The sequence below is a fragment of the Xenopus laevis genome, chromosome 2S (assembly GCF_017654675.1).
Source record: "Xenopus laevis strain J_2021 chromosome 2S, Xenopus_laevis_v10.1, whole genome shotgun sequence".
NCBI classification, from domain to species: domain Eukaryota; kingdom Metazoa; phylum Chordata; class Amphibia; order Anura; family Pipidae; genus Xenopus; species Xenopus laevis.
The window spans coordinates 40,483,528-40,508,927 of record NC_054374.1 but is presented as its reverse complement, the minus strand read 5'-3'; the positions used below and the strand labels follow the sequence as shown (position 1 = coordinate 40,508,927).

Sequence of the window (25,400 nt, the reverse complement as noted above, 5' to 3'; positions counted from 1 at the left end):
TTTGACCCATGGCCAAAAATTGTTGTTCTGGTGTTTTCTGCCTGAGATAGGATTTCCTAAATAATGTCCTGATTTCAAATATTTCCCTTAAAATAGACATACTTCCCAATTTTCAAATAAATGAATGCATGGGTGAAACTAATTGTGCACTTATTTCCATGCAGGCACAAAACGCGTCAGGCTTTACTTAGTAATTTCCTTACATTTTCTGCAACATTTAATGGTCAGCTGTTTAAAAACTCACTCAGACTTGCCTGCAATGTGAATTTGTATATAATAAATTTCTTTTTTCTGTATGTAATATCCCTGTTGTACCTCTATCTACTCTACACTATAAGCTCTCCGGTGTAAGTGCTTTACAGAGCGTTATCGTTTTTTGTGTGCTGTACATGATATGACAATGGAAAAACTGTGCACTTTATAAATAAATGATTATCATCATTCAGAAGCAGCTAAAAATAGTATAAATAGTAATAGTATAAATATAGAAATGTACTCTGCACTCTGCACAGAAAGACATTAAAGGATACGGGTTGCTGTACAGCTGGCAGAAAATGTTAGAAAGTTATATGCTAGATGCCATCTCTGAATGCAAACACGCTTTTAGAGACAATTATATTATCACTCATGCTTACAGACCTCAACAGTGAGTTGGAGAAAGAAAAATGCCTGTGGCGCATTTGAGCTTCATGTGTTGAGTGATCTTATTTAATGGCAAAGACAGGTCTAAAGGTATAGAACTTCATCTTTGAAGGAACTAAAAGCAAGGATGCATTAATGACTACCTTGGACCTATTCAGATGTAGCTTGCTGTAATGAAGAAGGTTAGTGCAGAGGGAACAGCATTCTGGCAGCTGAAAAGTATGACCCGTATTGAGGGCAAAGATGTTCTAAGTGCAGCATAGTAATTAGATGTACAACTCAGTGCTCCCCAATAAGGAGCACTTACTAAGTGAGGGTCACTCACACTTTCAGGTCTGCCTCCAGGCACACAGGAACCAGTCAGTTCTGCATACCTTATGCTGGTGCTTGCATTACTTTTAATTGCATCAAGGTCATTGGTGTTTACTATAGAGGAAGCAGAGCCCACGGCCGTGGAGGACTCAGGGAAAAGTCTTGACTGCAGGGAGGGCTTCCTCTATTGCTTCAAAATACCTTCTCTCCAGCTGCTTCTTCTTCAAATTTTCGCATGCAGCCATGCAAGCAGGTGGCAGGGAGGTTGGTGCGGACGAGTTACACCACTGTGACATTACTGGGTAAAACCTGCTACCTCTGGATTTACTCACCAGCACCCTACCAATGCACACACCAAAAACTTTGCCCTGCCCCACTTTAAGCATGTTACTGCTAGATGTTGTAGCATAGCAGTCAATCACCAGGTAACATTATTTGCCAACTGCCAATTTCGAGAGGTCATAGTCCTAGTGCAAATGTGAAAATGCAGCCACACTCACCACAGTAATTCACACTGAATGACAGATTTTCTGCCTCCAAAAACAACATCACATATGGCTCATTTGTAGAGAGAGCAGCTGTATGTAAACTTTTAGCCGAGGAGTGCCCATACTTTACTAATGTGAGGCCTACTTTTAATGATGATGTCCAATTATGATCTACGTCCATAAAAGTATTGTTATCAATTCTGTTCCATAGAAAATATTGCTTAAATACTGATTTATGCGGAAATGTATAGGAAATGTATTTTGCTAACAAACAACTATTTCTTATAAATAAATATCTGAATGAAAAGCATAAAATAGGAGGGTGATTTAGACAAACTGTTTATTGACAGTGTCTTGAGATCTACTGATCACCAGCTACAGGTCTACTGGTAGATCCCGATCTACCTTTTGGGCACGCCGGTTATAGCCCAATGCGTCTATTAGACAGATAACTACACATGTATCATCGAGTTTCAGTGCCCTCAACTAGTTCCAGTGTCTTCTGTCTTCAGTTTATAAGTTTGGGAATCTCATCTAGGCACAAGAAAGAGAGAGTATCATGCCAGAATCTTACTAGATGATATGATATGGCTGTGACTATTGGGCGAATTCACTAACGTCCGAAAATTTGCCAGCGACGGCTTTGTTCACAGAGCAATACTTCGCCAGGCGAAGATTTGCCAGAACAACGCTAATTCGCTAAAATCCAAAGTTGCGTCTAGGACGCCGAACACTGGTGAAGTTTCGCCATCGTTACTGTGCCAAGCGAAGCAAAGTTGCGCTAGCATTGGCTAATTTGCATACGGCGGGAAGTTAAAGTTCAATGGATATATATGTTGCAGCAAATACATTACACTACACAAGCCTGGGAAGTCTTAATAAAATAAAATAAAGTTGGATATTGCCCTACACATGAGCCCAGTGTAAAGTTTATGTGCTATATGTTAGGAAATGTTGGGGGGGAAGCCGGTTACCCCAAAAAAATGTACGCTGTTTTTCAGCCTATCACCCTGAAAAAGGAAAAGACGCTAGCGTTTTTTGGGACATTTTCAGCTATTTTTTTAGGAATTCCTATATACTCTGTTGCACTTCGCCTGGTCTGAGCTGGCGAAGGCAAGTCTGGTCAAGAGGTAACGTTCAGTAAAATCTTCATCTTAATGAATTTGCATAGTTACGTCCATTTGCCAGAGCGAAAATTAGGCAGGCGTAAGGGAGCGAAGTACTGCTAGAGTCTATCTCCTTCGCTAGCGAAGTTACCCCAGTGACCGTTAGTAAATCGACGAAGTACCGAAATTACGTTGTGCTGGCAAATTTTTATCCGTGTTAGTCACTTCGCCCTATAGTAAATTTGCCCCTAAGTATGTAACATAGCCCCTACATTTTCCTTGCTGATTTTGAGAGATATAAAGCTCTAATCAAACAATTATTTTCATCATGTACTGAACTGTTTTTATTGATATTTAATTGTGCAGAACTGATAAATCAAACCCTGTAATTCTCAAGGATACACGTATGAACAGAAAATGGTTTCCAACGTTTGTTTCTTAACAAAATATTTCCCATTAACCTCTGTCTTTAAGCAGGGGCAGTCCTGACATCTTTCCATGTGGTAAGCATGTCTTTTTTACTGATTTAGGAAATCATTTCAAACCAAGCATTGAGCGACATTTCCATTTTCCTCTGCTACTCAGAAGACAAAGCATCTCTGGCAAAGGAAACCATAAACATTAAATATCTTCAAGGGGTAAGCTGATCAATGCACAGCATAATTATCTTTCTGAATTAACTGTGCACTGCGTAGCCACAAACTGTTTTCATCTTTAATAACTGCTAAGTGGTCATAATTAAATGCTTCAGACCACAGAGGGAGAAGTGCACAGAGGCAAGGCTGGTGCATCTGTTACTCACTATGTGCAGGGTCAGAAGTTGCTCGCAATGTTTAAGGTACAGAAGAAATAAAATGAATCCATCTCTGGGTATTCGCTATCTTAGCTATGTTACAGTATTAACAATCAAATGGGACTTTCTGCAACCTGAGTATAATCAGTTATGGTAACTCAGAATCTCTGTAGCAGCTCATCTTAAAGGGATTCTATAATCATTAAGATTAGAATGCACATTTTGGAGAGGTACTTGTGCCTAAAGAATCACATGCAGATGTAATTTTGATGGTGATAGAGAATAAAATTTTTGTGAGGGAGCTATCATGACCCCCTCCCAAAAAAACAGGGAAACCCCCTCCCAAAAAAACAGGGAAGTAGGGCTTTGCCTCCAGTGCTCGTTTCATTTGTCTATGCATTGCCCTACTTTGTAGTTTGAACTCAACTGCAGTGACCATACTGTATTTCCCTAAATCAACTTAAAAATCAAAGTGGGGGGCCTTATTTATGAAAGTCTGAATTTTTCGGACTATTTTAAAGAAAAAAGTCAGACCAAACTAGAATCCATGATTGGACCTTATTTATTATTAAAAAATCAAAAAAATTTCGGATCGGGACAAACACAAAACATTTAGCAAAAATTGTGAAAAATATGATTTTTTTGGATATTTTCCTGAATCGTTAGATTTTTTTGATTTTTGCCGAAAAGCCCGAAATAGTCGGATTTTCAGGCTAATTCCAGCACAGACCACAGAAATTTCCAAATAGTATAAGGACCTCTCCCCGTGACTTATATACAACCTCGGCAGGTCTGAGATGCCTGATTTTTAGATTCTGACTTTTCCCATGCTCGGGGTTTAATAAATCTCGAAAAATTCAAGTTTTTCTTTTCCACTAAAAAATTTGGATTTTATAGTTAAAAAAACAAAATTATTTTGAGTTTTTGGCATTCTGACTTTAATAAATAAACCCCTGAATGTTGGTTTTACTAAGGGTATCTACAGCAGTTTAAATTTTATATTGTGCTAGTAAATAACCCCTTATATATCCATTCTTCTTGATGTTTATATATATATATATATATATATATATATATATATATATATATATATATATATATATATATATATATTGGTATATATATATACTAATCATTTTGGTTACTCACATGGTAAGTTTAGGGCTCACAGTTCTCACAGTACAGACACCACCACATTGCTAACAACCCCCAGAACAGATATTCATAAACATCTCATTATATTCCTACAGAGAATTTGCCTCCTGCCAATTTTCTATGTGTGTATGAAACACTTTCTGTTTCAGATTATATGTAGTATTGATAATCAATACATTCATAACAGGATTGAAGCGGCAATAATTCAGACTAGAATTGTTTAGTAAAGGGCGAATTTATTCGCCAGGCACGAATTTGCAGAGAATTTCCGCATTTTGCCGCCGGCGTATAAATTCGGGAATTTGTGCTAAAATTAATGTGCATTGGATTTGTCGCCGGCATCACAAATTTTTTGAAATTCAACAGCAACAGTTAATATAAAAGTGGAAAGAACACTCTATTCTTCATCCTCCGATGTACTCTACTTTGATTCACTGGTACATATAGTCATAACCAGCAGTGCCTTGGATAGCATAACATTATTGTATTTGTTAATGTATTTATATATACTAATGCTGACACAAGTAGATGCAGTGTTTACAATATGTGACATTTACAAATACGTTTGAAATTATTGGAAATATGTAATTAATTTATTTTGTAATTATATATGCTTTCATTATGAAAACACTATTTCCAATACGAAGGCTGCACACCCAGGGTTTAACCCCTTAACCCCCTGTAGTTCATATATATTCAATGGAGTTGGCCCAAAAGTACAAGCACCATGCATACATTGCAGGTTCTATTTTCCCATATGGGAAAACAAAAGAATTAAAAGCAACTAAAACTGTATTTAAGTCACCCTAAACTGTCATCTGCTGAAAACAAATGATTATACCAAAACCTAAACTGTCATCTGCTGAAAACACATGATTATACCAAAACTCTTATATCTGAATCTGTAATACAGAGATGTAATGTCACTCATAAATGCTTACATAATCTAGAGCAAATTGCTCTATCATTTATCATAAAAATAAATGTGCTCAATGCTGCCATGGGTCAGGGCACTCCCTTTGTATTCAATTGTTCTGTCTATATTTCAACAGCTGGCAGACTTTGGCTTTATCATGTTCATCCTAGCATCAGCTGTCATTTCTCCCTCTACATAATAACTAGTAATCGTGGGAGCAATGCTTCATTTATACCTGATGGCTTTCTTTCAGTGATTTCATGAGCTTAAAAGCGAAAAACATAGATACTGCTAGATTTTTGCACTGTATAATATCAAATCATTGGCTAATTTTCTTTTTATTCACCTATTCCTTTCATGTTGGCCTTTCTTGCAGGTGTACTTGTTCTCTTTGGAGTTATCCATCTGTTTCATTTTGTTACCAGTGAAAGCTTATTGCAAATGAAAGAGTTTTAAACAAGGATTTTCCAAAATCTGATTTTTAGTGAGGGTTTTTATGCCTACTACATTCTGCAAGGGGCAATAGTACACCCAGACATTGTTCTATGTTTTCCAACATTCAAACTACTTTCCACCCACAATGCACCCCCCTCCCATTACAAAACCTAGTGTATTGATTCTTGGGTTGGCTCACAGGTCGAGCAGGTTTGGCTTTACCAACTGCCCCCAGAGACATGGCTGCCAGCCCAAACACTTGCCAGCCTCTCTGCCCTGTTCCAGCCTCATGTTAACATTGTTTCTCTTACTTATACACTCACACGCTTATCACCTCCATTGGTGATGTTGAAGATGGGACAGGCAGGGTTATATAAATCAGCCCAGCATGTAAGCACATCTCTGACCTGTCCATTACTAACCTAGTGCAACTTTCTCCAAACTTCTCCAAATCTTAAAGTATGAACCTTAAAGCACTGTGATTTTGCCCCTTAGTGCTCTTGTGCCATATCCCCAGTAAATTAGTATTTTATTTAAGTTTTTAATACATTTAGAGGTGGGCACTAACATTTGCTGTTTTTTTTTATCTGTGCTGCATAAAGTATTTAACCCCTGGCATATTTTTATTTTCATATTAATAAATAACAAACTGAATGTTTGTTTTTTTTTTTATTTCAGAGCAACTAAGTATAAGAGAGAAAGCAAATGTAGAGACCCCGAGGTTTAGGTTTCCCCTGTATTTGGACACCTAAGTGGTCCTTTAATTCATCTGGGCAGCTATGTCCCTTTTCCTGGGTCCATTGTAGTTTAAGTTTGCCCAGAAGTTGGCAGCACTTAAAAGGGAGGACACTCACATGCTTAGGGCTCTCTTCCTGGATCCCACTTTGCAGGGAGGTGGATACAGGAGTGGGTCTGGACAGTACCAGGGTCCAAAATAGGAACAGTTCATCTAGCTGTAGGAGTTTATGTTATAGTCGCTTTAGGAGCAAAAGGCAGGGCCAGGTTGTTTAGCCAGGCAGCTCAAGGCCCCATCGAAGAGGACAGTGGGGTTAGTACCCTTGCGGTGATCAGCTGCCAGCACAGGAACATGAGTGGGTCATCTTAGGACAGAATATTTGCCAGGAAGCAAGACACCACCGGTGAGAGGGTGAGCTCAGGGGCAGGAGGTCTGCCAAGGAAGCAAGATATCACCATTGAGTGGGTGAGCAAAAGGGCAGGGGAAGCTGCCAGAGAGCAAGATACCACCATGAGTATACTGTTATGTTTTGGGTAGCCTAGGATGAGTAGAGTATAACAGTGCTTTATTAGCAGAGTCTCATGCAGCCATTATACAACAGTAACTTTCACTTTTAAGCTGTCAGGAAGTATGCACAATATAAGTCTGGGCACAGTGACATCTACAGGCCATTTGTATAAACACCACATATACCTCTGCTGGGGAAAGGATCACAAAGACAGGCAGTACTACCACTGGGGAAGAAGTTACCAAGAGTATTCCTAACTGTGAGTGTTACAATCTATTGAGAGGATCTTTGGGATTGATGTAGATTTGCACCAACTGCCATTGAGAATTATTGCATTCACTAGAGGCCTATACCTGTTTGCTTGAGTCAGCTGAAATCCCCCAATATGAATGCAGTAATGGGTGCACGTACCATCAGTGGTCCATCCTCCACCATTAATCCAAAAAGAAGGTTTTCGTACAGCACTGATAGATTAAAATGCCTTTATTAATACATTACATGGCAAACAGCCTGGTCCGGACCAGGCTGTTTGCCATGTAATGTATTAATAAAGGCATTTTAATCTACTGGTGCTGTACGAAAACCTTCTTTTCACTAGAGGCCTGCCTACTTTGCTCAACAAAGAAGTTCATTTATTTGAAGCACTCTGGAGTGCTGTTACTTTCAGCTTGATTGATATGTGCACCAGGAGACACCCAGTATCCACCTGAGGGTAAGGCGCTTAAAGGGGCCACTACACAATGCTGGGAGTTACATGGAATTTCCCACAGCCTAAGGGTATCCTGGGTACTTTGTTAGCAAGTCCCTACTCACACACTTCTCAGGCCCACCCATGGGTATGCTACACATGTATCAGCTTGCACATAGTTTGGTATAGATATTGACCCAGTCTTCCAGGAAGAATTTCTCCATATTGATCAGGTTAGCCAGACAGATCTTTGCACACTTACGTTTTTAAAAGGTTCCCCACTTGGGATTGACACCAGAGCTTTGTAAAGCATTCAACTTTTTGTTGCTGAGCCATATATTACATGGAATCATCGTCCCGCTGAAAGGTGAACTTTAGGCAAAACTTAAATTTGCTAGCAAAGTGAAAGCTCCTCTCAAGAGAGTAACTACAAAGGAAGTGGAGCCTTCGGTCTCAGGCCCAGAAGTGCAGAAATCCAAATGAGGCCCTTATTAGTATGCAATTGTAATATTTCTTAATAAAATAGGTTAATGTATCAATGTTATCAGTGTGGGGCCCTAAATTGAATAAGCTGTGGTGCCTAGTAACATTGAATTATACCACTGGGTCCACTACTACCATATCCCTATACATATCCTGTGTGTGAATGAGAGCACATGTGTGAAAGAGCCATATTGAAGGATACACAATGAGCTACCAGAGATGGGGGACACAAGGGTTCACAAGAGGTACTAGCCTGGCGCCCCTCCACCTTTGAGCCCTAGGCACGTGTGTCTTCTGCCTACCCTTAGTTCTGGCTCTGGACAGTGGACTTTATTAGTAATGCTGACACATTCCTACTAATTTTCATAGAAACATTTCAGCATCACTTTAACCTCCTTTGGCACTGAGATCACTAAAATACATTGGGTTTTTTGCCTTGTATAAATAATACACATGGCATTATGTATGGCATAACCATCTCTGATTATAGAACCCCTATTTAGCATTTCGCCAGGTTTCACCAAGAAAAAAAACACCCATAGTCTCTAATGTATAGTAAAAATGCTCGTTGACATGAATGTGTTTAGTTATTTTTTTGCCATTTTGCTAAATTTTGCCAACACCCTATTCCATTAAATCCGAATGTGACTTAACTTAAATAACATTACAAGAGACCTTGCATAGTTTGCACTCAAGGCAACTGTGACCTTCTGCGTAACTGAAAGCACAGTCTTTCCATTAACCATTTGTCTTTTCAGGATGACAGCGGGAAGCAGTTTGATATGAAATATACTGTAGCTAAACATTCTGAGACCTGAGTGCTCTGATTTTATGCCAAATAAACCATACACACCAACACCCTTTTAATAAAACCTAATAAAACTTGTTTTGTAGCATCCCTTTGTGTTTCACAACTGTTGCGGCTTGTTTGGCTGCAATTATTTTAGAGTACAATGTGCATTGTTTGTTTAAAGTTTTTAGCGATACATTTTTTGGATTAATAATCTCCAATACAATCTCATGTAACATTAGTTAAAATTGCTACAGATATTATTGAGCCTAGAGAATCTCTATGCAATTTTTTCAACAATATCTTTATCTGTGTGCCACCCCTATCTGGTCGGGTCACAAACTAGCTATTAGTGTTTAACCTGCAGTACATAGAGCTCTGTATCCTGGGATTTGGGGAGCAGGCCTAATTTATAGGTGTTGGCTAGATATGCAGGGTGTTCCATTACAGGAAATGCTTCACTACACACACCACTAGTACAGTTCAGCACAGCAAAGGGTACCCTACATGGCAAAGTATCTGGGCACCCTTATAACTATTAGAATTGACTATTTAAGCCACAAACACAGGTACCACTACATCATAATATAAAATCAGGTATAGCCTGGGCAGGCAGGACACCAGGAAAAAAATCCAGTCTCACCGACCCAGACCTACTACCTGCCTCAGACCTGTCTGCCTTCTGACCTCCCTTAACCATTGGGGGAGGATTGGGGGCCCCTGATGCGGAAGACTGGTGGGCCCAGACCCCTTAGTCCGATGTCATATAATATTGTTGACATTTCTGTATTTCCTACTTTTTTGGGAATAACATTTGTGGCTTCAGCAGCATTACAGTCCCATGCACAAAGTAAAATTCATAAGTTACAATTTAGAGATGGAAGTGTTAAAACTTGACTGACCTGCACAGGTCTGCACAATTTTTCAACTGGGGTGAGTATTATGGCAGCTCATGATTTTTTTTGTACAGTACAGAACACCTGTGGAAATGCATTTTTCAGTGTAGCAATGGAACCATCATGGCATGGCAGCTTATATCCAAATGCAAATATGCGGAATACGGAATCAAACGTGATTAACGAAACATAACTAAAATTATTATTTTATTAATAACATTTATTTATATAGCGCCAGCATATTTCGCTGCACTAAAATGTTTAATTCTGGAAAAATACAATAAGGAAGTTATTTTCCCTTAAAGTTCTCTAATAACTGCACATATCTGGCATTCCTAGAGTAACTGGTTTAACAGATGTTTATGCAAGAAGCCCGACAGGAAGCCAAGGATCACACCCAAGCTGAATTGTTGCAGTGACTTGTAACAACTAGATCCAGCCTAGTCTGAAACACTCAGTATTGTATGTGGATTCTATTGTGTAACAGGCATATACAATGTGTGAATAGTAACTGTTTAATGTTTAACTATATTCTATAAAGATAAATATTTGGTAATATTTTGACAATGGGCTCAGCTGTTGACTTGTATCCCCAGCATCCTCAATCATCAAATTACTTGTGTGGAATAAAGGTAAATATAGCTAAGACGAAGCAATTGCACCACAGAATTTAAAATTAACGTGTGTGTTCTCTCTGTGCTTCTGCAGTTTTCATCCCACACTCCAAAGACATACATGCAGGTTAATTGGCTTCTTATAAACCATGGTGAATGTCATAGGGGCCTTCATTGATATTTATGATATAATGTTTCTGTAGAACTTATTGACTCTATAAAATAATAACATGAACTAAAAGACATTAATGTTTTTTCAATGCTTTGAAATTGTTTGTAAATGTCCTTCACGGATCTTGTTAATCAGTTTGTTTCTGCTGCATTGTTGCAAATGTCTGTACTGCCAAGCGAAAAAAAGAATGGAAAAGGAGATCCTGCTTTCAGTAGCAATCACATTTAGTAATAACTAGAAAACCACTGAAAAGTGTAATGAATGTTTATTGCAAAGATGCTTTGGATTCAAGTTTCTTACATTAGGCAAAAAGTTATTTTTTTGGTTTATATACCCTTTAAAGGAGACATATAGGATAAATTGATAAGCCCTAATTTTGTAGGCGATAATGAATAATATATGGTCCTGATTTAAATTTTGGCCACAAATCAGAGCCGGGCCACACTGGGCAGGCGCCCTAGGAAACCGGGGCCGTCGCAGAAGCATGCACGTATTAAAGCCGGTGCACATGCGCGGAAGCGTCAATCACGTGCGCACATGCGCGGAATCGGCGTGCAGGAAGACGGGGAGTGAGGGGACCAGACATGGGGTAGGCGACAGAGCAGGTACGTGCCTGCCGCCCCCCCAGCTTTGCGCCCTAGGCACGTGCCTACTCTGCCTGCCCCTAGTTCCGGCCCTGCCACAAATAAATTAATTATCTTTAAAAATGGCCCCTTTATATGGAGCTTCCTATAGATCTGCTAGGGTCCCTGTCCATGTTTCAAATGAGTGGTGGGTGTGTCCTACTGTTCCCTGCCAGAAGCACAATAGGAGGGGCATAGCAAATCACAGCCCTACAGTAACACAAGTAAAGACAGGCTTTAGCTCTCTATCAGGCCAACCCAGCTGGTTTCTATCATACAGTGCAGTTTGCCCTGCACAGCCTGGGAAAGGAGGCAGCAGGAAGTGGAACAGATGGGAGGGACTAGTAGGGTTTTTGCTGAAATATTCAATGAATCAACCCCAAACACTACTTTTAAGCACATTCCTTCTATTTTAAGAGTATAATGCACTAGAACAGTGCTGTCCAACTGACGGCCCACCGGTTGCATGCGGCCCTCGCCCCCCCCCCTTGTGTGGCCCTCCACATGAAAGTCTGCCTGCTGTGTCTGCTTACCTTGTGTAGATTTAATAGGTATCACTACAGAGATTAACAGACCCCATTGTTTAAACCTCAAATTTAGACTGTAATCCCCTGTATAGTTCACACATGTAATCTCCCCCGTATTGTTCACACTTGTGACACAATTGTTCACATCCTAAAACCCTGTACTGTTCACACCTGAGACCCAGACTGGAACTGCCCACATTGTTCACCTGTCAAACCTTATTCAAAATGCTAATGGAGCACCAGCACTGTGTCACTGTATGTAGTACATCTTAGAGTGGTCCTGATGGGTTTCCCTGTCTCCTGCTCTGTTCTGCCCTATGCTTCCTGTGTGTGCCATACTCTGCCTGCCCCATGCTCCCTGTGTGTGCTAAACTCTGCCTGCCCTTTGCTCTCTGTGTGTGCCATGCTCTGCCTGCCCTATGCTCCTTGTCTGCCATAATCTGGCTGCCCTATTCTCCTTGGGTGTGCCAAACTCTGTCGGTGTGTGCCATACTCTGCCTTCCCTATGCTCCCTGTGTGCCCTGCTCTGCCTGTGGAACATAAGTCTGGTATTTGTTCTGAGGGTTTGTTAGCGTTTGAAAATTATTGTTAGGGCCCCCTAAGGTGTTTAATCATGTGCTGGGGATACTATGTTATTCACAGGGGAGGAGGAGGTATATGGATTTAAGTGTATGTTTTAATATGACTTAATTTTTATATGAGTGATATCCCTGCAGTGAGCAGTGGTTGGTCCATTTGGTTTTTTGGTGTGCTATGAATGTGAACATGGTTTTGTGGTAACATGGGTGTGGTTTAAAGTGGTGTGGTCTATAACAGGGAGTGGCTAATATTGGCTTCATTATCGGCCCTTCACCATGTAGACCAGAAAAATTCCGGCCCTTAGTAGCACAGAAGTTGGACAGCACTGCACTAGAACATTCTTGTTCGTCCAGCACGGCTAGTTTTCTGTTGTTGGTTGACCATCTTGCTCTAATAAAGCTACAAACACCCTTCCTACCTACAGCAAGGGGCGTTTCATGGGCAGCCCCAATGCTGCCCCCCCTTCTCACCTTGCCTCATGGCAGGAGCAGCTCTGCCTACAGCTACTGATCTCGGTGTCTTATTATATACGAGCCCTGGATGTTTGTACCTAGTTATTTCCCCAAACACTGCTCCGATGATATTTTTTCACATTGCATTTTTCCTGAATGGACAAGAGATCACACAATTGAAGCACTGGAACCACTTTCTCTTGTGTGCTTGTTGTACTGCTGCTTTATAAATAAACTGTGCTAATAATAATAACAATAAAGAGGAAATGCAGCAGTGAGATAGGGCTGTGCTCAGGCTTCTGCTACTGACAAGAATCTTGGATAAACAAACAGCTCTTTTCCTTTGCTCAGAATTCAAACTGAATGTTGGGCAATTTATAGGGAAGGGAATTGTTTTAATGCTGCGCCTTAGCTTTAGCAATCATGCAGCTAAACATCTGATTGTAATGAGACAAGGGACTATAATGCCAATCTGAGTCTGCAAGGAGAGTATGCATTTATTTATTTGAGTGTTTTTTGGCATCTGAAGAGGGCTATGCCAAAGGTTACATCCTGGCATAGGCTTTGGAACAATTTTTAGGTCAAAGAAAAATTGTTCGATCGATGGATTAAAATCCTTTGAATCAAACGATTCGAAGGATTTAATCGTTCAATCTAACGATTTTTCGTTCGATCGAACTATTTGCGGTAAATCCTTCAATATTCGAAGTCGAAGGATTTCAATTCAGCAGTCGAATATCGAGGGTTAATTAACCCTTGATATTCGACCATATGTAAATCTGCCCCTTAATGTTGTGCTGACTCTATGAAGCTATGACTGACCACACATATTATTTGTTGAACAAATATCGCTGATCTATGTGCTTCAGCAACACACAACCTCCTCATAATAGCCCAATAAATGACTGCCACCAAAGAACGCATCACTGAAACCTACAGGATTTCCATCTTTAATAAAACAAGTCTATTATGACAGCAAAAGTTCTGCACCCACACTGTGACCCCCAAATCCAAACTATTGCTGATAGGTTGCTGTAGGCAACTATGTTAGGGCTATTTAGCACCTATGTTTATAATTAATGTCTTTTGTCAGGTGAGTTGCCTGGGTATGATTGTCTATATTTTTTATTTTCAGAACCAGACAGCACCTGCTAAAACTGGGATGTCTAGTTCAAAACCAGATAGGTGTCAACCCTTATATGAAAACCTGTGAGTTGTAGTTTACAAATTATATATATATATATGGGATGACTTTGACGTAGTTGGCCAGCTTAAATATATTGCAATATATGGACAAACAATCCCTGTTTTGTTTAAAGGGTAAGGCATATTTCAGTAGCAGTATGCACAAAATGTCTCTGTCTTAAATATATTGATAATGGGTTGAGTGCAGAGGAATCTTGTATTAGTTTACAAATTGGCAGGTCTGGGACTGAGTTGGGCCTCCCAGTATATGATTAAGTGCCTAAGTGCACAAAACGTGTAAGGCTTTGTATATTATTTGCCTAAATAAAGTCTGCAGTTCCTTTACATTGCCTGTCCGTGGGATCTGTGAATGCCTATTGTTTCATGCTTCCTCTGATACCTCCACCTTGAGCTGTAGGTATAAAGCATGTGCAACCAGACCCCCACAAACTGGTGAGATTCTCTACTTATATGGCAATGCACCAAGAATGTTTCTACTGCATTCTATATGCCTTCTATAATTAGAATCAATAACATTCAGCTAATATTATCACTTACAAGTTGTACTTTAATGATAGAGACTGAAATATAAAGTTGCCATGTCATCCTTCTAGTTCCTGGGTAGTAGAAACTACAGAGTATCAGCCTAAATTCTCTGCATGTATGCAAAATGAATAATTTGTAAGGCAGAAGCATCCAGCAGCTTCCATCTAAATCAGCACGTTTTAGATTCTGCTATTGTCATAAACAGCAGGGAGTAAATCAGTCTTTAACAGGCCTATGGTAAGTGCAGTTTACGGGATTTGAATGAGGATACACATAGTAGTGAAAAGACATTTTGCCTGCTGTCTCTAATCATGGCTAAATTGCTGTAGACCTAGAAATGCTCCGGTACTGATTGATTGGACCATTGTCCCCTTGTCTTCAATGTGTATATAATTGCAAAATGCTTTACTATTGATCAGCTTTGCTTATCACAGTGATTTTTGTTTTTATTCTGCTGAAAAGTAATTTCTTTATAATTAAAAACCAGTTGCAGGTGCAAGTAACAAATTACTAAATATCAGATTCGTACATGGAAACTCATATGTCTTCCCCACTAGAAAGCCTGAGCTTTAGCTTACAGAAGGAATGCTGGAAAATAAGCCAAAATCTGCAGTATAAATTCAATTTGTTCTTGCAGGAAAGTGTCTGGTTTAACATTAAGGGCCCTGTTTATAAACTGTTGAAGTAGTAATGGATCCTACTCCAACATATTTCAGTGGTACCTGTCAAAGTAGGAATGGACTATTTATGGGTCTGTTTATAAAGCCCCAGAACGTTTTTGCTGAAATAGTTGTAAATGTCAAAATGGAAATATCAACAGAATAGTAAAATGTTACGGAAATCCCATTACTTGTAAAGGATTTCTATTTGTTCAGTTAGTTGCAGTAGTTGACAGGTAGGAGATTGTTTTTGTTTTCTTTTATAAATCAACTTTTAATTTAAAATAAGGTATAAAACAGACATTATGCGATATAGATATTACCTAAAAGGCATTAATACCTGTTAAATATATCTTGTGTGTCTTGTGTCACATGATTTATTAAAATCTGTGTATTATAGGAAAAAAATCAGCAATTTTAGGTACTTGCATCAAATACACCCCTGGCACATCTTTATCTTTTACCCTTATTGACGCTACGGAGCCCTGGGTTTGCTGCCAAGAAGTGTCACAATTGCCAGACCTGTGCCAACAGAAAAGAATCACATGCTAATGTTTTAATGCCACACACCAGAATCACACAATCCCACTCTGAAAATGTTAGCAATAACTGGCATATTATTTGCGCAATCACAGTGGGCACTAGGCACAGCTTCCCATGGTACCCCAATTAGACAACTATTCTGGAAGAAAATGCTGCATTGTAAGTAAAAAAAAGATTTATGATTTGTATCTGAAAAGTACACTTTGCACACCGCGGTGTGTTCAGAAATGACCCTTGTTCTTTTTATGAAAGATTGTTGATTGCAGCTAATAGAATCCGCGGAACATGAATTATAACAGAAGCTAATGGATACTATTTTTACAGAGCTGATCCTTTCAATGCAATTTATATCACCATTTATACTACTATATTTTGCCTAGATGAGAACAGAACAAAACTGCTAATATACAGTAACTCAGTTATCTGTTATAGCCACAGGTTTGTCGGCTTCATTTTGTGGATATTAAGGGGCAAATTTACTTAAGGTCGAATATCGAGGGTTAATTAACCCTCGATATTCGACTGTCGAAGTTAAATCCTTCGACTCCGAATATCGAATGATAGAGACAGTACTTCGACTATCGAATGGTCAAATAGTGGAACGATTTTTAGTTTGAATCGCTCGATTCGAAGTCGAATGTTGTAGGTCGAAGTAGCCCATTCGATGGTCGAAGTAGCCAAAAAAACCATTCGTAATTCGAAGTTTTTTTCCTCTATTCCTTCACTCGAGCTAAGTAAATGGGCCCCTAAGTCTGTAGCCTGACTGTTGTTTTATGACTAAAGCTGGCCATACATGCAGCTTCGTACGATTTTCGGTCCGTGTGTGGAGTTTCCCGAAATTTTTCGTGCCATGGCAATCGGTCGTTTCATGCCATGGCAATTGGTAATTTCGGTACTTCACCGATTTACTAACGGGCACAGGCGTAAATTCACTAGCGAAGGAGATAGACACTAGCACCTAACGACAGGCAAATTTACGTAACTGCGCAAATTCACTAAGATGAGGATTTTACTGAACGTTAGCTGTTCTGCCTTGCCTTCGCAACCTCAGACCAGGCAAAGTTTAATGGACTGTATAGGACTTCCGTGTTGAAAAAACGCCAGCGTCTTTTCAATTTTTCAGGGTTATAGGCTACAAAGGTCCGTAAAAATGTTTTTGGGTACACAGGTTCCCCCCCTACATTTCCTAACATATGGCACATAAACTATACACTGGACTCATGTGTAGGGCATTATAACAACTTTATTTAGTTGTTTTAAGGTTCCCTGGACTTAATGTAATGTAATGTATTTCCCTGTAATCTATTTCCCTGGACTTAATGTAATGTAATCTATTTGATGCAACATATAGGTGCATTCAACTTTCACTTCCCGCCGTATGCAAATTAGCCAACACTAGCGCAACTTTGCTTTGATTGCTGACGTAACTCTACCGAAAATTCGCCAGGGTTCAGCGCCCTGGACGCAACTTTGCATTTTAGTAAATTAGCGTTGTCTGAGCGTGGCGAAGTGTAGCGATGGGTGCGAAGCCGTCGCTGGTGAATTTTCGCAGGTTAGTCATTTTCCCCCTATATCTCTGCATGTATTGCCACTCTGACGATTTCAGTGGGAGACTGTCACTAGCTTTTGTTGGACCGAACATTCGCACGATTGCTGTCAGGGGCAGAACATTGTCTGATCTGTTTTCTTACTATTTTATTTGATCTGAAAGGTTAGTGGCAGGTCGGGAGATGGCACAGAGCGATCGTTCGTCCATCCGTCCGATAGGAAGTTAAACCTGCACGTCTATGGCCACCTTAAAGCTATGTATCTCCCAGAAATGTTCTGCTAGTTTTGGTCCCAACTCCTCTGAGTCTCTTGCAGTATCAACAAAGTCTCCTTTTTTTTTACAATTCCTCCAAAAGTAAATATAAACCTTAAATTGACAATGCTGAAACTCTTTCCAGATTTTTCATGTCTTGTAGATTTACTTGTTGACTTTTGGGGGGGGGCAGAGCTGTGGCTGGGACATGTCCAGGAATAACTTCTGGGAGTTTGATCTCTCTGATCTCCCAAACTTATATGTTCCACAATTAGACCTTGTCTATTCAGGTAACCCCTAATTTCAACCAGCCATGGACACGATAATAACAAATCCTACAGTAGGTTTCTCCTGTGTGTCTGTACTTTATGGTCACTCCAGAAAAAGAGGGGCAGATGGGAAATATACTGTCTAGGAGCTTTACTGGAATAACATTTAAAAGACAGTAAGCAGGGCCATAGGAGACAGTAAATAGGACTCCTGCCCTGCACACCACACTCAAGAAATAAAGAGGGGGGCCCTGGAATGACGGCAACTCAGAGTAGAGGGAGTGGGCACCTTCGATATAGGGACCTGGCACTTGCCCCAAAAGCCATCAATCCCTAAAGATTGCCCTGACAGTAACTTGTAATGCCTGTTACAGAAAAGAATTATGTCAATCACAGAGATCTGGTTTCAAAGAGAAATATTTTTCTCAAGTTAAGTGAGTAGGTCCCCCAGCTGGGGGACATCAGATACTTCAGAGTGGCAGAAGGATAGATGTGTGTTTCTTTCAGCAAGGATTGAAATATTGTACATTTTCTCCGTGATACATTCAGATGAGAGGAACGTCTGGTTTCCAAAATCAAACAACCCTCCTCATATTTCCCAATAAAATCCAGTAAAATGTGACATTATTAGAAATGCATTTAGTCCAATCAGATGTAGTACAACATGCTCAGAATAACAGTCCTATGTACTATAGGTCCCACCAAAACCGGCCTATTGAGTGACACAGTTGTAATAGTTATACAGTACCATCTGCTGAATGAAAATGATAATGAAAAAAATTAACTTATTTTATAATTTAACAAGTTTGGGCTATATGCATCTGGCATTATGAGCATCTCATTCACTGTTCTGTTTATATCATTAGCTCAACCATTATATTTTGAAAATCGAAAACAGTGATGATAATGCATATAATATGTATTTTGCCACAAAACATAATGAAATCAGACTCTGAGCTCCGTATTTTGATATTGGGGTTCTCTCTTTTATAAAAAAAAAAAAAAAAAGCATGCAGTTCATAGCACTAGTTTCTGTCATTATTTTTGTCTATTAACAACTCAGTAATGTTGGCTGAATATAATCTAAATAAAATGGGCGATTCTCCTTTCAAAGAGGTTCTGCAGCAGGTGCTCAAAGTCAATAAGCAATATTTGTAACATTAGTGGATCTTCTTTGCAGCTGAACGGAAGAAAGCGGAATGCATGGGAAGGGCAGCAAAAAAAAGGTTCCTTAGCAGCGGCTGTATCTTGATTGTATGCAATAACAATAATCAGATCTCTGTTCAGATGCAGCTGCTTTATGTTGATTGGAAACAATCTCAATAAGCACCTAGATCTCCTTACAGGATATTCTGTTGCTGCTGCAGCTGTGTTCTATTTTCAAAAGCCACCTCTTATCAATTCTCTTAAAAAAAATCTTGCCAAAAATCCACTAACAGCTTCAGATTCCAGTTAGCATCATACAATTGATCTGCCCTGATAACTGGACCAAGCTCTATAGTGGACCAGTTTCTATAGTAGAACAGTTTCTGCCTTGATGATAATTAAAAGCTATCTACAACTTTCAGATTTTGGCTTTCCCATCATTCTGCGAGGTATAGTTCAACAGCAGGTGAGATCATTAGACTAACAGGGTAACTGGTGCGATATTGAATCATGCAATAGGTAAGATCTGCTCAGCTTACCAAAGATCAGAGTATAAAAACGATCGGTTGTGAAAGGCAGTATCTACACAAAACTTGGCCAGACATACTGCAGCAGAACAACAGAACACAGGGAGGTTCATTGGCAGCAACAGCATAGATGCTCACAAAACCCATGACATAAACTGTTTGCAAACATTACATAGTGAGCTATTGGGTGCAATCAATTCCAGCAATCATAACATGCAGCTGATGATACATTGATTATTTGTTTGATATCATTCAAATTGCATCTCATTTACATTTCAAGCACTGTTTTCGCTTTACTTCTTATTTTGCGACTAAAGTATTTTTTATTTTATTTGTACAGGTATGGGATCCATTATCCAGAAACCTATTATCCAGAAAGCTCAGAATTACAGAAAGGTTGTCTCCCATAGACTCCATTTTAGCTAAATAATGCAAACTTTTAAAAACAATTCCTCTTTTCTCTGTAATAATAAAACAGTACCTTGTACTTGATCCAAATTAAGATATAATTAATCCTTATTGGAGATAAAACCAGCCTATTTTAGGGCTCTTACAGACTAGCGTTTTTACCTGCGCTCCCCTGCGTTGTGCTTTATTCCATTAAGCCGCAGGGGAGCGCAGGAGTAGACGCACTAAATTATTGCCAATGGGGCTGTACTCACACAGACGCATGTAAGTGCCGAACGCAGGTAAAATGTTGCGTCCCAACCTGCATTTGGCGCTTACATGCGTCTGTGTGAGTACAGCCCCATTGACAATAATTCAGTGTGTCTACTTCTGCGCTCACCTGCGGCTAAACGGAAGAAAGTGCAACGCAGGGGAGCGCAGGTAAAAACGCTCGTCTGTAAGAGCCCTAATGTTTACATGATTTTCTAGTAGACTTGGATATGAAGATACAAGTTACAGAAAGATCCTCAGGTCCCAAGCATTCTGGATAATAAGTTCCATACCTGTAATTGTTTTTCCCATGAGCCTATTCTATTGGCCGAATAGGAGAAGTGCTTGAACATATATTAAAGTGGACCCAGGGGAGACTTATTCAATCAGCAGCAACAGGCTCGGCTCTACATTCCTACAGTAAGTTGCATTTGTTTCATTCAGCCGCTGACTTTGCTTGTAGGTATATTTGTCCTATTGCCCTCTGTAGCTGTGGGGGTGACAGGGGGTGCAGAGGCTGCTTTCTGTTTAGTCTGGGATCAACTAAAAAGCACATTGTAGACTCCCAGGTTAAATAGCAGAATGTTCCACTAGTATCCCAGTTAGCAAGTGCTGTTATACAGGATGCCCTCTGAGTGTAACACTATCCATGCCACCCAAAAACCCAAACAAAGTAAGGATGTCAGAGTGCTTGCCGTGCCCTTACCTGTCTGCTGCGCTTGAGCCATGTCCACCCTCTCCCCCAAGTAGTGTTTTCTCAGCTATTCCACTGCCTCCTGTCTTGTCACAGAGTATTCCTTTCCCTGCAGCTGCTCTCTGCTTGCTATTTCATAGCATTGAAAGCTGCTGTGTGTTTTACAGTAATCCTCCCCCTTTTCCTTTAGTCTTCTTTAGGCATTTATTTAGCTTGGCTGCCTCTAGTGGCCACAGACAAGCTGCAATTATGAAATCTCTCACAGGCTTGTACAACTGCACTAAATGTGCCTGGCTTTCTGGATCCATAGAAAAATTAAAAAAAATAATAAAATTGATGAGAATGGCACAATTCACTGTTTTAAAATAAAATAATCTGGTCTCTTTCTAAACTTTTGTTCCCGGTATCCTCGATAAATTTTTCCCCGACACCTCAAACGCCACTGGTTATTTTATGTTGCCAGAATTGCTGTAAACAATAAAAGCCGACTTGAGTTCTGAGGCCGACTGAGGTCTTGCATTAAAGGGCACAAAACAAACCTTTCCCAACCTCAATTTGCTATCATAATAATCACTGGGAAATGCATAACTGCATAAATGAATAACCACAAAAGTCTATGTTTGTTAATTTAAAATAAGATTGGCGTAGAAATGTCAGTTTCTAAATAAGAACATTTTAGGGTAATGGCAGAGAGAGAGAGAGATAGGGACCGCTATCTAGAATGCTCGGGACCTGGGGCTTTCCGGATAACAGAGTTTTCCATAATTTAGATCTTCATACCTTAAGTCTACTAGGATATCATGTAAACATTAGATAAACCAGATAGGCTGGTTTTGCTTCCAATAAGGATTAATGATATCTGTTTGGATTAAGTACAAGGTGCTGTTTTATTAATACAGAGAAATAGCAAAACATTTTTTAAAATCTGGATTATTTAGATAAAACGGGAGACAGTCTTTATTTAATTCAGAGCTTTCTGGATATTGAGTTTCTGGATAACTGATCCCATACCTGTACATACTGTAAATATCTCAGTCAATATAGATGTCAGCCCCTTTTCCCGCACTTGGAATCCAGGTTCTGGTGGATCACCCTGCAGTATTAACTTTGTACTACTTTGCTAACTACTCGAAAAAGGGCAAAAAAAAAGTGGAACGTGAACAATGGGTTTTTAGGGGATTACATTAGCCAGGGTGTTTTAAAACAAAACAAAGGTAGGGTAGTATTCCTATTCCAAATTCCCCCACTGCTTTGGAAGGCTGTGTTAAAGGAGAACTAAAGCTTAACTAAAGAAGTAGCTAGAAATGTTGTACATTATGTTTTGGGCTTCTGTACCAGCCCAAGGCAACCACAGCCTTTAGCAGTAAAGATCTGTGTCTCCAAAGATGCCCCAGTAGTTCCCCATCCTCTTTTCTGCTGATTCACTGCACATGCTCTGTGCTGCTGTCACTTATTGAGCTTAGGGACCCACTCACAATATACAGTACACATAGAATAGAAATGTCACAATATAAGGCTGATTAGTAATCAATTCAGACAATTACTACATGGCAGCAAAGAAACCAGTGCAATTAGCATCAGAATTTAATAATCAGCCCTGTAGCATCAGCTTATATTACAGACCAACAGGTCATTTTCTGCTGGATAATTTATGACGACCTCTCAACAGCTTCTCAGAGCCCACTGAGCATGTGAGTGTCGCAGACACTTTCCAAGGTCGTGACCCCCCGTGACAAGTTTTAAGTCCTGAATCATTGCTGATATTGAGAAGCTGAAACTTTAGGCTGGTACAATAAGTTCAGTACATAAAATATGGCATTTTTAGCTATATTAATTTTTAGAGTTTAGTTCTTTGAATGCCCTACCACCAGTCCACAGACTCACAGGTTAGTATCAGGAAACAAGCAACTTTTAAAATTAAGTTTTTTTGGTACGGAGTAAAAATAGATTAACATCGTTAACAAGAGGGGGACAACATTTTAAAAGCTGAATATGAGACTATTAGCCAGTCGTAGGGGTTGATATTGGTTATGATTTAGTGATTGCTAAAGAATTTGGGTGTTGTTAGCTGCGCCTGCATATTAAGGGTCCTTTCCAATGCCCAATGCTGACATCTAGTGATGTTACAGGATCTGAGTGAGGATCTGGTCCTACACTGGCTATCCCTCACTCATGTTGGCTCTACTGTGACTTGAACTTCTTGGGGGCATAACCACTCTAGGTTTGGGTACAATATTATAATTGCAAAGGGTAAGTTCCAAGAGAGAGACTTTTCATTTTTAATGCTTAGATTTCTCCATTTCATGATTAAATTGGAGACAAGCTTTTTGGTTGTGCCTTTTCTTACACAAATGCAGAAAAAAATGTTACAAAATCTCATTTCACAGTAAATTCAATAAGTACACAAGAGACCTTATTGACAAAAAAAAGGGAGGGAGAAGGTTAAGGAAAGATATGTTAAAGCCACAGAAGAAATACTGTATGGGTTTGACATACAATTTTAATGAGAATTTGCCACAAAGGACACAAGCGCGATAAACACATTTATATTCCCCAGTCCTACATATCACTTAGTAACTTCCCTGGGTGAGAAGTGAATGTATAGCATGTGTGTGAGTAGCTGGAAGTTGTCAAAAAGCATCAGACTGATGGATCTTTATTTACAGTATGAACTTCAAAGAAAGGGCAACGTGGGAATTACCTAGAAGCTCCACATTAATCTGTGTACCACGGCTTTCACGTAATTAAATTCATCCTTTCTCCTGTGGCATAAAGAAACTATCTGCAGAACATTGCCAGGGAGCTTTAATCATCTACAGTGGCCCTGGAATGCTCAACTGATCACTTATTTAGCTGAATGTAGGGGAGCTGGACCAGTAGGCTGGGAGAGTTTAAAGGGATACTGTCATGGGGAAAAAAATCCATTTCTCAAAAGAGCAAACAGATTTTTTTATATTCAATTTTGAAATCTGACATGGGGCTAGGCATTTTGTCAATTTCCCAGCTGCCCCTGGTCATGTGACTTGTGCCTGCACTTTAGGAGAGAAATGCTTTCTGGCAGGCTGCTGTTTTTCCTTCTCAATGTAACTGAATGTGTCTCAGTGGGACATGGGTTTTTAATATTAAGTGCTGTTCTTAGATCTACCAGGCAGCTGTTATCTTGTGTTAGGGAGCTGTTATCTGGTTACCTTCCCATTGTTCTTTTGTTTGGCTGCTGGGGAAGGAAAGGGAGGGGGTGATATCACTCCAATTTGCAGTACAGCAGTAAAGAGTGATTGAAGTTTATCAGAGCACAAGTCACATGACTTGGGGCAGCTGGGAAATTGACAATAAGTCTAGCCCCATGTCAAATTTCAAAATTGAACAAAATAAAATCTGTTTGCCATTTTGAGAAATGGATTTCAGTGCAGAATTCTGCTGGAGCAGCACTATTAACTGATTCATTTTGGGAAAAAAATTTTTCCCAGGACAGTATCCCTTTAAAGGAGACACAAAGCAGATTAAATTCTATTCTCTTTATCAAAATGTTGCCATGCAAACTAAGGCAAATGTTGAACCCCCACGAACCACGAACATATATATATATACTGGAGTAGGAATCTTTTAAACAACGCCCCACCCCCCCATAATAATTGTACTGGCCTACACATGGCATGGATAGTGAGCATTTTGACTTACATTTGATAATGCCAGTAGCCAGTATGCCTTTAAAATATCACTCTTATTTGATCCATATGTGCTATTTCTCTTTTGTCTGACCTTATTTCAGAAGAGTTTTTGATACGGATGGTAATGGAATCTTAAGATTTCCTTTTAACCATCTGGTCCAATGAGAGCGTTTAAGAATTTTTTTGCCCAAAAGTTCTTTAGCTGACCAACAGAGAAGAGACTTTGTCCCAGTTCAGAATTATCAACAACACAGGGGCTAAACAAATTCTGTATTAAAAGTTACTGCATCTCTGTGGGAGAGATGCAGTATTTGGGGTTATTCCCCATATCTTTTCTTAGATATTAGATATAATGAGGACTAGTAAAGTTAAAGCCTGTTGAGTAATGGTGTTGATGGCAGTGGCATCATCGATTAAGGATTTATTGGAAGTAAAAGAGTGCACACCCAGTAAAAAGAGGCAAATGTCCTTGGTGCACAAAAAAGTTACATATAGGGTTTGGTTGAACCATGGCAAAGGTTCACAAGTTGGGTTGGAACGTTATTTCTTATACACTAATTATAAACTAACTTTTAGTCCTGTGTTGTGCAATTTTTTTATATAGATTTATTTATGGCTTTACTTCTAGTGCAAATGGCCAGAGATATCTTTGGCAGTGCCTGCTCTTGGTACTTATCTCCCCCAGCAGAGAATGCTGGGAATTGTAGGAGGTGCAGTTAGGAGTGCAGTTAGGAGGCCCCTGGGAGTGCAGGATATTAGGAAAAAGATTGTTGGATACACTGTTTCCCAA

At 39.6% G+C, this 25,400-nt stretch overlaps 1 protein-coding gene across 1 annotated transcript in view; it reads right to left on the bottom strand.

Moving 5' to 3' along the window:
- The window catches only part of pitpnm3.S (PITPNM family member 3 S homeolog), a 251,653-nt gene extending 230,540 nt beyond the window's left edge, over positions 1-21,113 (bottom strand). The window contains exon 1 of the mRNA XM_041583703.1: positions 20,955-21,113. Within this exon, the coding sequence (XP_041439637.1) occupies positions 20,955-20,976 (22 nt within the window). The 5' untranslated portion in view covers positions 20,977-21,113. The remainder of the gene's footprint in view (positions 1-20,954) is intronic.
- Positions 21,114-25,400: the final 4,287 nt, after the last annotated feature.